The 15,303-nt window shown below is 34.5% G+C and overlaps 1 protein-coding gene across 3 annotated transcripts in view; it reads left to right on the top strand.

The window, feature by feature from the left end:
- LOC145242990 (protocadherin beta-16-like) overlaps nt 1-15,208 on the top strand; it is a 161,568-nt gene extending 146,360 nt beyond the window's left edge. For all 3 annotated transcript variants that reach the window (XM_080106117.1, XM_080106115.1, XM_080106116.1), the window contains exon 4: nt 14,481-15,208. In XM_080106117.1, the coding sequence (XP_079962243.1) occupies nt 14,481-14,505 (25 nt within the window). In that variant the 3' untranslated portion in view covers nt 14,506-15,208. The remainder of the gene's footprint in view (nt 1-14,480) is intronic.
- The last annotated feature ends 95 nt before the right edge of the window (nt 15,209-15,303 follow it).

Below are 15,303 nucleotides of genomic sequence, written 5' to 3'. Positions count from 1 at the left end.
TTATTTCTTAGAACTGCACGCATGTGGAACTCTGTTCTGTCTGCCTGCTTCCCACCTGACTACAACTTGGATGTGTTCAAGTCCAACGTTAACAAATTCCTAATGAACCGCCCCCTTAAGTAAACACTTCATCAAATCTCCACACTAACGTAATGTACTTGCAATAACCCTTATCCCTGAGTGGCTTCCGGGCCTTGATAAGTGGTGACCACTGTGTAAAAAAAAAAAAAAAAAAAAAAAAAAAAAGGGGGTCTAATCCCTGCTTTATCAGTTCCAACAAATTGCTGTTACTAGCAAGAATTCAATTGTAAATGGCTGTTGTGAAAACTTAAATTGATTTGCTGTCAAAAGGAAGAATACTAAACTTCTGGGGAGACTTGCCGTTAATCAGACTCCAGGGAGCACCATCTGGTTTTGATAGTGAGCGATTACTGGTAATAATTTCAGTGAAAATTCCAAGTAAGTAAATAATGATAATCCTTCAAATGTGGAAACTAACCCACATGAGTTACAAAAAACTAATCAATAGAAAACCGCAACAAAAGTAAACCGAAAACATGAAACCAAGAAAACTGAAACTTTAAAATGTTAAGTTAATTACCCTCCACCCCCCCACTCCAAATGTAATGTCAGTGTGAACTGGTACCACACCAAAGGGGCAAACATGATGGAAAGACCAAAAAGAGAAAGCACTAACCAGACCTCTAGTGGATGAGTGTGAAGAGGACTACAACCTTGGGTAGGCTAACTGCCACCTAAATTCCAGTGATGACAAATGGTCATTGCTATGGAGAAGTGAATAGGAAGCGATTGTTGTGATAATGCAAATTCATTTGGAAAGGTTATCAAAAGAGGTGGAGAGTACTGGAAATCTGGAGAGACTTGTTGTCACCCAGACTCCCAGGAACACCATCATCAGTGAGTAATCTCTGATGACGACTTGCGGGAAAACTTCTCTGAATAAGTACAACAAAAAAATCCAAACAAATAAACACGAAACAACAAGCACAACCACAGCAACAACAACCATCACCACCACAACAACAACAACCACCACCACAACAACAACAACGACCACCACCACCACAACAACAACCACCGCCACCACCACCACAACAACCACCACCACCACCACCACCACAACCACCGCCACCACCACAACCACAACAACCACCACCACCACAACAACCACCACCACAACCACCACCACCACCACAACAACCACCACCACCACTACGACCACAACAACAGAAAGAAACAGGAGAGTAACAAAACTACAACAACACAACTACCATGATGATGATGCTGATGAAAGGAAGTACAAAAGATATTGATCCATTAAAATAGATTTTCTTCGATAGTTTTAAATAAATAAATGGAAGGATTCGTATTGTGAATGGAAAGCAAAAATAATGAATGCATTCATTTTTTTTATTTTATTTTTATTTCATTTTATTTTTATTTTATTTTATTTTTATTTCATTTTAATTTTATTTTTTATTTTATTTTATACAACGATTAAACATTTTTCTTTCCTTCTTAAACAGAATGGATGCACCTTTGCTTTGCATGATGCCAATTTAGCATTGATGGCTGCATTTCATCACATTAAATTAGTCGAGCAGTTCGTCATCAATTGTTTATATATGGTGAAATATTACTTTTCAAGTTCAACTAATGGGAAAGCATTAACAATTAACTGTGTAATAGTATTCTGTTGTGGGGGCGAGGGAGATGGGATGTCTGCTTATATTGAGTCAATGTTCATATTTACGTCCAATCAGCCCTTTTGAGGGGTTTATAAAAACGAAACAGAATGTACTTTTATATCTTGTCTCTGCATCTCATGATCGTGTCGGTTCCCCTAGAAAAAAAGCAAGTCTCATTTCTCTGGACAACAACGCAAATCTCATTTCTCTGGGCAATTGGAACTTTATTTGTTTCACGGTTGAAGTCGCGTCCCTGTTCTCTGTCTATCGCTACCCCTCACTGCTTCCATGAGAAATCTGTCAGAATAATTGATGACTGTGTCTCTCGAACTGGAACTGAATTCTAACTGACTGACTAAAAATGTCCCATGCGCGTTTCTATATATTTTAGGGACAGAGGAGGGATATTGGTCCCTCCGTCACTGACACGTCATTATGCACTCTACATTAGTCCTTGTCAAGGTTGTTCCAGTTTTAAGCCCGAGTCAACCAGTTTGATTTGGTTTGATCCCTTGATCCCGTCTGCAGTAGAAAGCCTGTTTAACCTCTGCCAGTATTCTCTCCATTACAATAGAAAGAGAGAGAGTCACAAAAGTGAGAGTGATAGATGATATACAAAGTAAAATCAAGGGTGGGGAATCAAACAATTTACAGTGAGAGAGGGTGGTAGCAATAGGAAGTAAGAAATGTGACACTTGATGAGTTAATTGCAAATTACGACGACTTGGAACAATTAAAATGAAAATTTATTATTTGAAAAAATAGCTTCATCTCAGAACCAAACAATATGTACTTTTTTCTACATGAATAAAACAGTAAATGTCTGTATTTTTGTATGTAAACATTTAACCGATAAACTCTTAAACTACTGGTCACATAACACTGAAATTAACAGGAAATAGTAATCATACACCCAGAATGGTTTATAATAAGTAAAATCTTTGTTTGGATTAATAACGCGTACAAAAATATGTCAGCAAGTTGAAATGCAAAATGTTTATTTCAACTTGCCAGCATATTTCTATTACTTCTGCGCATGCGCAAATTCATTCATAACTTGAAGTGGTTTAATTTTAAGTCTTTCTTATTTATCTATCAACAGCTCAAACAGTAGAGAACATGACTTGAGCACTAAATGTTTTGGTTTCTATTCTTGCTGATGGCACCCAAGTCTTTTTTTTTTTTTTTTTAGCTTTTGAAATCAGTATTATATTTAAAGTATAATATAATATTCAATAGAGAATTGGCTCTGTAATAATAAATACGAAATCTGCATAAAGTAAAATATATTTATACGTATGTTTTTATCAGATGAGATCACCCCCCCCCCCGCACCGCTAATGTGTGAATAAAATTTATAGGACAAAAAGTCTTACAGAAATAAACGTTGATTAATAGAATTTAATACAAAAACATACAGTAGACAAGCATATAAAAGATAACATAATCACGTTGACACACTGGTTCTCGTTAGAAGTTAAGTAACATTCAACCTTGTCAGTACCAGATGGGTGACCAATTTGGGAATTCCAAGCGCTGGATGTTGTAGGACGTCAATACCTCCCTGCAAGATTTCTTATTTACAATGCTTTTCCACGGGACAGAGTTAGACACCAGGGTCGTTTTTTAACGTGGAGGAAAGGAACAAAAATAAAAATTGTCTCAGTTGTGAACGATTTCTCCTCTACTGACAGAATAAGAAATTGAAGTGCAGCATCTGAAAAACAGATACTACACTTTGATCTTGGTCCGATTGCAAAAGCTTAACATCGTCATCTCCGCTAACGAGGATATGCATGCGGCTGGGAACCACTTGTAAACTTCATAATCCCATGGAACTTTCTCCTTTTGCGAAAGCCGGTTTAACCCGCATAGGGTTAGTGCTGTTTCCATCCATTTCCAGTAGACAAGCAAGAAGATCACTTTATATAATTTTCTTATAAATAAAAAAAAAAAAAAATGAGTCCATTTTTTTTTTTTTTTTATAAATTTATAATTATTCTTTATTTCTAAGCCGATTCAAAATTTATAACTAATTGTTTAAAAAAATGTACTCACACTTCGTTATCAATGTTGTCTGGACAATAATTGTTATTAATTTGAACATTTGCGAACATGATTCTTCAATTATATTTGTTCTGTATTTGAAAGCTATTCTATGTTTCTAATTATATATGTATTTTTTTGATTGATATCGGCTATGTTTCTTGTTAGTTGGATGACCACACCCTTATTTGAGACGAAGGGTCCATTCCATAGTTGGGTTTAGCTGTGGTTTGCTTGATCTGTGTTAGTTAAGAGATTTTCTTGTGTCTGGCACATTTGCGAAAGTGACAGAGTATTTGCCTTACAAGCAAAGAATACAGGTGTAAAATCCCAAGTTCGGATATGTCTAACTGATGAGCCCAAATGAGGGCGAAATTGGAGTTTTGGACTTCCTGTTTGTTGGTTTTCATGACTTTTGTGAGCTGTGATGTTGCTTGACTGTGGAAATAATTATATAATCTCTCATGCTCTGAAAATACGTGATCCGAATATGCAACATAGTTTAATTTGGGAACTTATGTTGGTGAATGTGAACTGGACCATAATGCTGTAAACGTCATGGTGCTAGTCTCAGTCTTTTCTATAAATACTATTAGAGCATGTGTTCTTTGGAATTGTTTGAGCTATTCCCAGCTTCTTTTGTTCTGATTCGTTTGACTCGTTGGTCTAGTGGTTTCCATCAATTAGCTGTTTTGATATTTCATTATAATACAGCTTCCTATTCGAGTAGTATTTTTCCAAGAACCACAGGATTGTGGAACTCCCTTCCTGCTGACTGCTTTCCCCCTATTTCTAAACTTGGTCTTTTTAAGACTAAGGTCAATAAAAAAAGAAGCAACCAAAAACCTTATGCTGTCCAAAAGGTGAGTTTACAGTTGATTACAGTAATAAGATGTTCTCAGAAAAAAAAAAAAAAAAACTTTCATAATAAGGAAATGTCAGGTTGGCCTAAAATTGTGGGTTCTAAGACCATTTTCCAAGCCAGAATTTTGAGAATATCAAAAGTATGTAGAAAAAAAATGAATATTTATTTATTTATACACTAGTGGGGGACGCCCGACCTTGGTTAGTCGTAAAATACGCTTAAATATATTTTGATTCATGCACATTGTGTATTTATTATTACAGAGCCAATTTTCTATTGAAATACCCTGCATATCAAGTTATTAACGAGTTTGCATTTTTTTTTAATATTTAAGGAACGAGTGAATAAAAATTCATGAAACTTTGAGAAAGTGCTTACAATACTATTCAACTACTCCAGTCCGAAAATAAAAGTATTTAAAGCAGTATTAGCGAAACTATGGCAGAAGATAGGAATATCTGTTGATTTCAGTGTGACAAGTTATTAACGAGGTTGAGAAAAAAAAACACAATATACCCATAACTTGGTTATTGAAATAATTTTCAAACATTAAATGAACTAGAAAAAATGCTTAGACCACAATAACTACATAGCAATTTCTACGTTGACATAATTAGTAGGGGATATACGATCCTTTTTTATGAATGACTTGTAAAAGACGTTGGTCCACAAAATTAGTCAAATTTGTGATTTCGTCAACAGTTATTCCTCGCGATACCTCTTGGAGAGCATCCCACAACCCATCTTTGCTCTTAAATTGGCGTCCACTTGCATAGAGGCGTCGCTTCATGATACTTGAAAGATTCTCAATTGGGTTAAAATCTGGTGAATTCGGAAGCCACTCCATCTTCCATAGCCCAGAGAACCCTTTGCTTTTGTTTGTTGCATTATCCTGCATGAAAATAATAGTTCTTCTAAACGCCAACCTTTGCTTCTTCAGCCATCGTTCAAAATGCTCCTTCAAAAAGACTATATAAGCATTTAATGTAATTTTTACGTCTTCTGGGACTCTCTATGGACCAATTAAAGTACCTCCGATAATCCCAGCCCAAATCATTATCCCACCACCACCTTGTTGGCACCTTAAATGCTGATGACGATGTCGTCCATCAAGAACCCATCCCTTGCTCCAGCCATCTTGGCCATCAAGAGTGACACGCACTTCATCCATGAACAAAACTTTGGGAAAATCCGTTTTCATGTTGTCCTCTGCCCATTTCAATCGGTTTTGTATGTGATGTTGCTTTAATGGAGACTTTGTCACAGGCTTAATAGATTTTGCCATTTCTTTTAGAAAGCGACATCGAGTACTTTTTGAGACATTCTTCAATCCGGCTTGGTCAAAGACTCATTGATTTATCTGCCCAGGGTTCTTAACAACTTCACGTTTAATTTGAAGTAAAGAATGGCGTGAAACAACTTTAGATTTATCTTTATCAATTCTCTTACGTACCTTTGTAGGATTCTTGACAAAGTTCTTCACAGTTTGATGGTACCTTCCTATCATTTTCGATATTTCGAGGGCAGTTTTTCCTTTTGCTAGCTGTTCTGTAATAGTACTCTTTTCAGAACTACTCAATCCACCTTTACGACTCATTTTATTGACAAAAAAAACTGCCTTGTTAATAATTTGACACACCTCAAATACCGTGGATTCAGCAATTACGATGGCAAGTTGTTTACATTGCGTGGAACAGTACAAAAATTTCACAGTACATGCAACTCAGCATTGCCAACGTTTCCAAAGCTTTTGATACGAAACTGCCGGCAAGTTTCTGAAACTGGTAAAAAAATGTCATCTCGTTAATAATTTGACTCCCGACTGTATAAAAGGCTATATGTCTGTCTCTGTATTTTCAAACTCTATCTCTTCCGAAACTAAAAGTTACATTTTGTACATTTGTCTTTGTTTATTTTTAATCAGTTCATATGCGTGTCACGTTGGTACGGTAGTAACGTTACCAGTTTTGAATGCTACAGTTTCGATTTCGATTCTAGCTTTTTTTCTTTTTACTTTTGAAATCATGACTATAATAATATATACGAAATCTGGACAAATTAAAATATCATATTTAAGTGTATTTTACGTCCGGACAAAGATATATATATATATATATATATATATAGTCATCCACATACAGTACTGTTTCGCTGTTTCACAGCTCATCAGTGCGGCTAGACAAGCAACTACCTCAAGCCAGGATTGAAACCCGACCGTCTGTATGACAGTCAAAGCTCCTAACCATTATACTATTGGCGGCTGCTGAACGAGTAGTGAGTTTAACAATGTTTTGACATCGTCTGAAAAACCTCCGCTCGATTTGTTTACACAAAGAGCGTCGCTTATATGCTAATGGTAATTCGTGTATCACTTCTCAATATGCTCAACTCAAGATGAGGAGCATTATAGTCATCCACATACAGTACTGTTTCGCTGTTTCACAGCTCATCAGTGCGGCTAGACAGGCAACTATGTCAAGCCAGGATTGAAACCCGACCGTCTGTACAACAGTCAAGGTTCCTAACCATTACGCAATTGGCGGTTGCTGAGCGAGTCGTGAGTTTAACGATGTTTTGACATCGTCCGAAATACCTCCGCTCGATTTGTTTACACACACACACACACATATATATATATATATATATATATATATATAGAGAGAGAGAGAGAGTACTGATTTCAAAAGTTTGAAAAAATAATGAGTGCCATCAGCTAGAATCGAAACCAAAACATTTAGTGCTGCAGTTGTGTTCCCTACCATTTGAGCTATCAACAGATAGATAAGAAAGATTTAAAATTAAACTAGTTTAAATTATGAATGAACTTGCGCATGCTCAAAAGTAATAGAAATATATTGGCCAGTTGAAATACACATCCAATAATGCAAGACATGAATTTAATCCAATAAAATATGCACGTTTTTTTTCGCTGATGCGCCATTTTTTTTTATTTTTAATATGAATGTGTTCTGCTTTAGGTAACTTGTCACTGTATTTGTTCAAACTCAATTAGTTGCCCATGGATTTTTCATAATTATTGTATTTACATAATAGAAAATTAATTAATTATATCCATAGCTTAGCAAATGCTTCACCATAAACATGAACAGCAAATAATCGCTTTAAAATGAGATTTTATTAATATTTGTTTAACTTTTTAATAAACTGTATGAAAAAAAAATGTTGGAGGGGTACTTATGCAGGAATAATTACTCTATTATTTAGAAAACCATTCTTAACATGGAGAGAGATGGGTGTTTTATAACTAGTCTATATTTTTACTTAACAATTTAATAAAGAAAAGATACCATAAAATTTGAATTTAACTTGAAAATGCTATCAACAAATTAGCACGCTATCTTTTCGGCATAAGCACCAATGTTTTATATTGTGGAAACAATTATGAGTGAGCGTGTGTATTATTTTTCAGTCTCTGGCAAAAAATAACATCTGGAATGATGAATACTGACATTTTAATTTATGTTTTTAATTATGTACGTATGTATTTCTTTTTATTAAATATATACAGTTATGAGTGTGTCTAGATTTGCTTCCCATGTTTAAAAAGGATGTGTCCTCTATAGTATTAGACCTAACTGAATGGTTAATTGTAGGTATTGACCATTTCATACCCTCTAAAAAGTTTCAGCAAAAACCTAACAGCCAGCCATGGTTCTCTCCAGAATGTGCTGCTGCCATTGCGCACAGAAATCACTTTTTCCACTGCTTCAAACGTAATAGATGTATGGAAACTAAAGCCGTTTTCAGGACTGCCAGCAACCATTGTAAGAAAGTAATAAGGAACGCAAGAGTGTTGTATGCTCAATCTGTTAAGTCCAAAGTAGCTGAGCAGAGGCTTGGTTCCCACCAGTTTTGGCAAATAGCAAACAGAATCCTGAATAGAAGCGTGTGCTCCATCCCAACTATTATCAATGGACCTGAGGTAATCTCGTCAGCATCAGACAAAGCCAAACTCTTTGTCATGAACTTTGCAGCTAATTCTACCCTTTGCGACCAAGACCGCCAACCTCCAATATTTCCTCCTGTATCAGAAAACACGCTATGTGATATACGTATATCTGTACGTGATGTTGCGAAGCTAATCAAAAACCTTGATTCGAGTAAAGCAACTGGCCCTGATGGTATTCCAATTATAGTACTCAAAAAACTTCAACTTGAATTAGCGCCCATACTTACAAAACTGTTTAAACGTTGTCTTAAGGAGAATAGTTTCCCATCTCCCTGGAAAATCTCATCAGTATGCCCTGTATTTAAGAATTCAGGTGATCGCTCATCCCCCTCTCAGTACAGGCCAATAAGTCTCCTCTGCGTCATGAGTAAGTTGCTAGAATCTGTGTTAAATACAGAAGTAATCAAACATCTCAACAAAAATAACCTTCTTAGTGACACTCAATATGGTTTCCGTTCTGCTAGATCTACAGCAGATGTCCTTACAGTTATATCGCATAGGATTAGCAAATCTCTCGACGGTGGCAATCTTTCTAGGGCAATTGCTCTTGACATATCTAAAGCCTTTGATAGGGTATGGCATAAAGGTTTACTTCATAAGATCGCTAGCTATGGTATAGCTGGAAATGTCTTCTCAATTATTAAATCATTTCTTTCTGATAGGTTCATAAGAGTAGTAGTTGAGGGGCAAAAATCAGAAGCTCACAGTATTAATGCCGGTGTCCCTCAGGGATCCATCCTGGGCCCAACTCTTTTCCTGATCTACATTAATGATCTTCCAAATCATATCCTTACATCATTTGTAGACATTTATGCTGACGACACTACCATTTATGGTAGCACATCTAAAACAGTAAACGACCAAGTTCTCTCCAATTCTCTCTCCTCTGATCTTGAGCACGTAGTACAATGGGGAAAGGAGTGGCTGGTTACTTTTAATGCATCTAAAACCAAGCTTCTCTCTTTACATCATCAACATTCTAATTCACATTTGTCATCAATTGAAATGAATGGCTCTCGTCTTCAGGAGGCCTCAAGTTTTGACAAGCTTCTGGGCTTGACCATTACTCCTGATCTTAAATGGAACACGTATATCAAATCTGTTGCCAAGGCCGCTGGAAAAATGGTGGGATCTTTCTATCGATCCAGTAGATATCTCACTGCTGATGCTATTCTCTACCTATATAAGAGCCAGGTACGTCCAAGGATGGAATACTGTTGCCACATCTGGGCAGGAGCTGCTAGAAAGGACTTGTCCTGCCTCGATAGAGTTCAAAATAGACTTCGTAGCCTCGTAGGAGATGTCTTTTTCTCCTCCTTGCAACCTCTATCTCACAGAAGAGATGTTGCGAGTTTGTCTCTGATGTATCGTTATTTTCATGGAAAGTGTTCAACTGAGCTTCAATCTATGGTCCCCCCTCGCCAAACTTTCACAAGAAACACTCGTCTAGCTGTAAACACTATCAATAATTTCCCCCACTCTTTATCTGTGCCTAAACCTAAACGTAGATTCCATGAACAAAGCTTCTTTCTTAGAACTGCACGCCTGTGGAATTGTCTTCCGTTTTCCTGCTTTCCGGCTGACTACAATATGGTTGTGTTCAAGTCTAAAGTAAATAAGTTCTTGATGAGCCGTTCCATATAAGTTATTAAATTTACCAAATTTTCATTACTAATGATTACTATATTGAACAATTTCTACTGTACACTCTTTAACCCTTATCCTTGAGTGGCCTCTGGGCCTTGATAATGTGGTGATGCCTTTGTAAAAAAAAAAAAAAAAAAAAAAAAAAAAAAAGATTTGCTTTTGTTTAATATATAAAATTTTTATAGTAAAAAATTTGTCAACCCCTTTAAGAAACTCGTTTCTTATCGTTAGGCATTTTCAGTTGAAATAAAGTCGGTCAATTTAGCTCATATGCCCAGATCATCATATAAGGATTAGATCACCTTGACAGACGTTAAAAACATTTAAAAATAATAAATGTTTAAATTTCAACAGCATTTCTCGCGGTTAACGATGGGCGAATGGATTAGGTCCTTGCTAATGGAGCCAGAGATGGCTTCTGTTGCCGGGTTCAAATCTATCGACTGGTGTTAATCGTGACACTCTGCACTGATGATTCCCGAAAGGATGAAACATTAGTGTCTGTAGGTATTTAATAATTATTATAGTAAATAACTATATATATTACTTCGTTGTATTCTGGACAAAAGGATTCCAGCAGAGTGCTCTATTATAGGGAAAAAATTCCAAAAATAAGAGCGTAATATTTTATATTCTTATTTTCGGAAAATTTTGATGGGATAAGTCATCAGTACTGTCGATTTCAAACCTGATAATAAGGGACCGTTTAAATGGACAATTTTAAAAAAAATTATTATTTGAAATTTAAGGATGTTTAAAAAAAAACACTAGATTTGCACGAGATCTTCTACTGTATGTGTCCACTTTTGGTTATAAACGGATGAATATCGGCTGAAGAGAGCTTGATATGGAGATCTAAAAAGATTCCCTATTATCAGGTTTGAAACTGACGGTATCGATGACTAATCTCATCTAAACTTTCCTGAGAAATTTTAGTAAAAACCAAAAAATCATTTGATTCTTTTAAATTTAATATACGGTGGCCTTAAGATACGTTTTTTTTTTTTTTCAAGTTATGATATGGAATACAATGTTTTCCTGTCCCTGGTTACGGTATTTGCCCCCACCTTACGGTGTTATTTATAATGTTATTTGATTATATACATGTGTATTGTATACTGTACTGTATTGTGTTACTAACTTTTGTGTCGTATCCCGGGGTTCTACTGTACATATTTATTGGTGTAGTTAAGCAATATGTTCTTTCAAGCATATTTCATTAAACACGATAAACATTATGCAGTCATCATTCGTTGAAAAATTCTACTAAATTCAACTACTGGAAAAAGCTTACCCAATATAAACATCTAAAGAAAAGACATACTTTGTTTTTTTTTTCGCCTGATGAGATCTTAGTGTTATTACAGATTTAAACCTCATCATGCCAGTGTAGCAATGCCTGTACATGTCTGTATCACTAAACGTTAATATAGGTAGTCTATTTCGCACTAGTATATAAACTTGGTGAATATTCTCGGGATTTTTATCCTCCAAATACACTCTTAACCTGGAGTACTATAATATATATATATATACTCGGGTTTTTTTTTTATTCAAAAGTAATAGACTAATGAATTCAACGAGGTTGTTAGATAGTGCTCAATAAAAAGAGCTGATAATACTTGTTTATTGTTATATAAACATGTTTACCTCCCGCTGCTACAAACAGCCATTTGTTTCAATCAAACAACAGATATCATTAGGCAGCGACTTGACTATTCAAATGTTCAATGAATAACCTTATTATTATTAGGTTATTCATTGAACATTTGAATAGTCAAGTCGCTGCCTGATGATATCTGTTGTTTGATTGAAACAAGTGGCTGTTTGTAGCAGCAGGATGTAAACATGTTTATATAACAATAAACAAATATATTAATGTTGAGGCGATTAATCAGAAAAATCGGAACTTTTTGGTATATCAGAATCAATATCGGAAAGATTTGTGCCTATGTTCCAATGCTATAAACGATTTTTTAATTATATTATTTTATTTTATTTAGGAAAACTCTTCCACCACTGGTAGTACTAATAAAATAATAAATATTTATTGATTTTAAACAACCAATAAAACTAAAATCTATAGATTATCGCCTCACTAGTGTGTTTTTACGTTGGAGAAAATATATGCGCATTTAAGATGTGTTTTTACAGTAATATAGAACTATTTTATTGGTAAATATTTAAGAGATTTATAAAGAATCAAAATCAGTAAATGTATCGGAATCGTGAATTTAGTATAAAATCCGTAATTGTATCAGAATCGGGAAAAATATTGGAATCGTCCATCACTAATATATATATATATATATATATATATATATATATATATATATATATATATATATACACTGTGCATGCAAAATCAAGTCTTCAAAACAAGGTGTTGATGGCAACAAAAATTGTATTTCATTTTACCTTACAATTGTTACAATGTCCAGTTTGACAATTTCAAGCATTATATCGTTTGAAAATTTTCAAAAACCAGCATTTTTTCAGACTTTATGAATAGACATGCTTTTGGCAATGGGGCATTTTTTGAAGAGAAAGAAAAAAGGGAGAAAATCCCCATATATATATATATATATATATATATATATATATATATATATATATATATATATATATATATATTAGTGTTGGTACGATTAATCGGAATTGGAAAAATCAGAACTTTTGAGGGGTAACGGAATCAGTATCAGAAAAATTTGTGCATATTTTCCGATGCCAAAAACGATTCTTTAAATTTTCTTTTATATTTTCTTTAAAGCAAAATTTTCCACTGCTAGTAGAAATAAAAAAAATCCTAAATATTTATTGATTTATAACTAGCAGTGTTTTTACGTTTATGAAAATATCTGCATATTTAACATGTTTTTACGGTAATCGGGAAAAAAGGCAACTGTATAGTTAAAGATTTAGAGATTTATAAATAATCGGAATCAGTAATTGTATCGGAATTGGGACTTTAGTACAAAATTTGGAACAATATTGAAATCGTCCCATCACTAATATATATATATATTATTCTAGGTAGGGCGATCCAAAAATGAAGAATAATGGAATTTCAACAAAGGTCGTTGATAGTGCTCAATCGAGGCACGCAAATTATATATATTTTTTATTATTCTTTATGTAAATATCTTGCTACGATGTGCAGACCGTTTTTATCATAATAGATCTCATCAAGCAAAAAAAAAAAAAATTAAAAATTAAAAATGGGAATCATTTTTAATTTTTCTTACCTGGTGATATCTAATATGATTGAAACAGTCTGCACACCGTAGAAAGATACGACTGTATTTACATAAAGAATAATAAATATATATATATATATATATATATATAAGAATTTGATTTTTGATAATGAAAAAATATGTGTGCACGTTTATACTACTGGCTGGTTGGTTTCATTTTACGGCATATCAACCCTTTTCAGGTTATTTAATGCTAAATCCAATGAGTTTGAAAATTTTTTTTTTATTTTAGAATATACTAGCAGGGGTGCCCGGCGTTGCTCGGGTGTTTGGAGGTGTATGCTGTGCAAAAAAAGCAAAAAAACAAAAAAAATGGTTAATTTTTTAAAACTTTGACCCCTATTATGACCCCTTAAAATTTATTGTTTCGGGCTCAAATCACTTTATTAAGTTAGATCCATGTTCAAGGAACCTATATCTAAAATTTCAAGTGTCTAGACCCAAAATTGTCGGAGGAGTTTGGTAGAGTTCTTAAAGGTCAAATCGTTGAAATTTGACCCCTTAACAGCCAAATTTCTGGCTGACACCCGTCACATCGATTTTCCCAAATCTCAGTACCCGGTATTTCAAATTTCGAGTCTATAGACTAAAAATTGACAGAGTTATTGCGTAGGGAAATGTACACAGACAGACAGACACACAGACAGACAGACAGACACGTTCACTTTTATAGATATATAGATTTGTTTTTTTCAAGTCGGTTTCTATTGAAGCCATAGTTGGGGCCTTAACAGGTACTACCACTCCGGGTCAGAATGAACCTGGGAGCAATGGCAATTAAAGGGTGGCTCCACACTCCTCAAAGCCCGCAAGCTGGGGCCTTACCATCGGATATAGGTTAAGGTCATATCCAGGACCCGTCTATACTGTGGTTTTATACTTATAGATTTTTTTCCTTGTATGCCTGTCATATGTTAAAAGTATTTATTTTCTTCTGCCTTGCAGAATGATCACTATTAATGTTTGTCCCTTTTTTTTTTTTTCAGATCCGTTCACTTCCCAACATTTTAAATCACCCTCATCACTGAGTGAGCAGAGCACACCCAAGAAACCCATAACACAAATAAACTTCTATCCTGGAGATGCTAGCCCTTCTTCCAGGTCTTTACACAAACCCAACATTGGTCATGTCCCTGATTGTAGTCAGTGGATCGACCTGAAACCAGCCACAGAGGACAGTGGTGTCACTGGCCACCACTCACAATCAACCTGCTATCTTAGTGAAAGCAGGGGCTCGGAGCCAACACAATTCACCTCAGTACCACAGGTACTTTATTAAGATTGTTATTGAACAGATCATATATTCCTTGTAATTAAAAAAAAAAAAACTTGACAAAAAGAATGAATTTAAAAAAAAAAAAAGGTAAAAAATAAAAATAAGAAAAAACAAAGACAAAAAATGAAGAGAGAGAGAGAGAAAAAAAACTGAACAAACCCTCCAAGTCATTGTCATTAAGTTAACATTACAAATAAATAAATGAATAAAAAACAAGAATGAAAAAATCTATTAAAAACTGAAAAAAAAAAAAAAAAAAATGGAGAAATAATGTCAAACAATTTCATCAGATTTAAATCCATTTCATCAAAAAAAAAAAAAAAAAAAGAAAAACAGAGAAAACAAACTTTTCTGGATTGATTGTTTTATATGGTTTTAATTTGCTGTACATATTCTTTTTTTATATTTCCCAGATATAAAGCATAATTTTCAGTTGTCTATTTATTGTTGATTTCATGTTATTGATCAAATCTTTAAGTTGGACTTGAGCTGCTGAGACAACAGACCAAATCTTAGCCATGAAGCTCATAATT

Source organism: Euprymna scolopes, chromosome 21, assembly GCF_053919585.1.
Source record: "Euprymna scolopes isolate OS-2025 chromosome 21, ASM5391958v1, whole genome shotgun sequence".
NCBI lineage: Eukaryota > Metazoa > Mollusca > Cephalopoda > Sepiida > Sepiolidae > Euprymna > Euprymna scolopes.
This window is presented reverse-complemented; position numbering and strand designations above follow the sequence as displayed.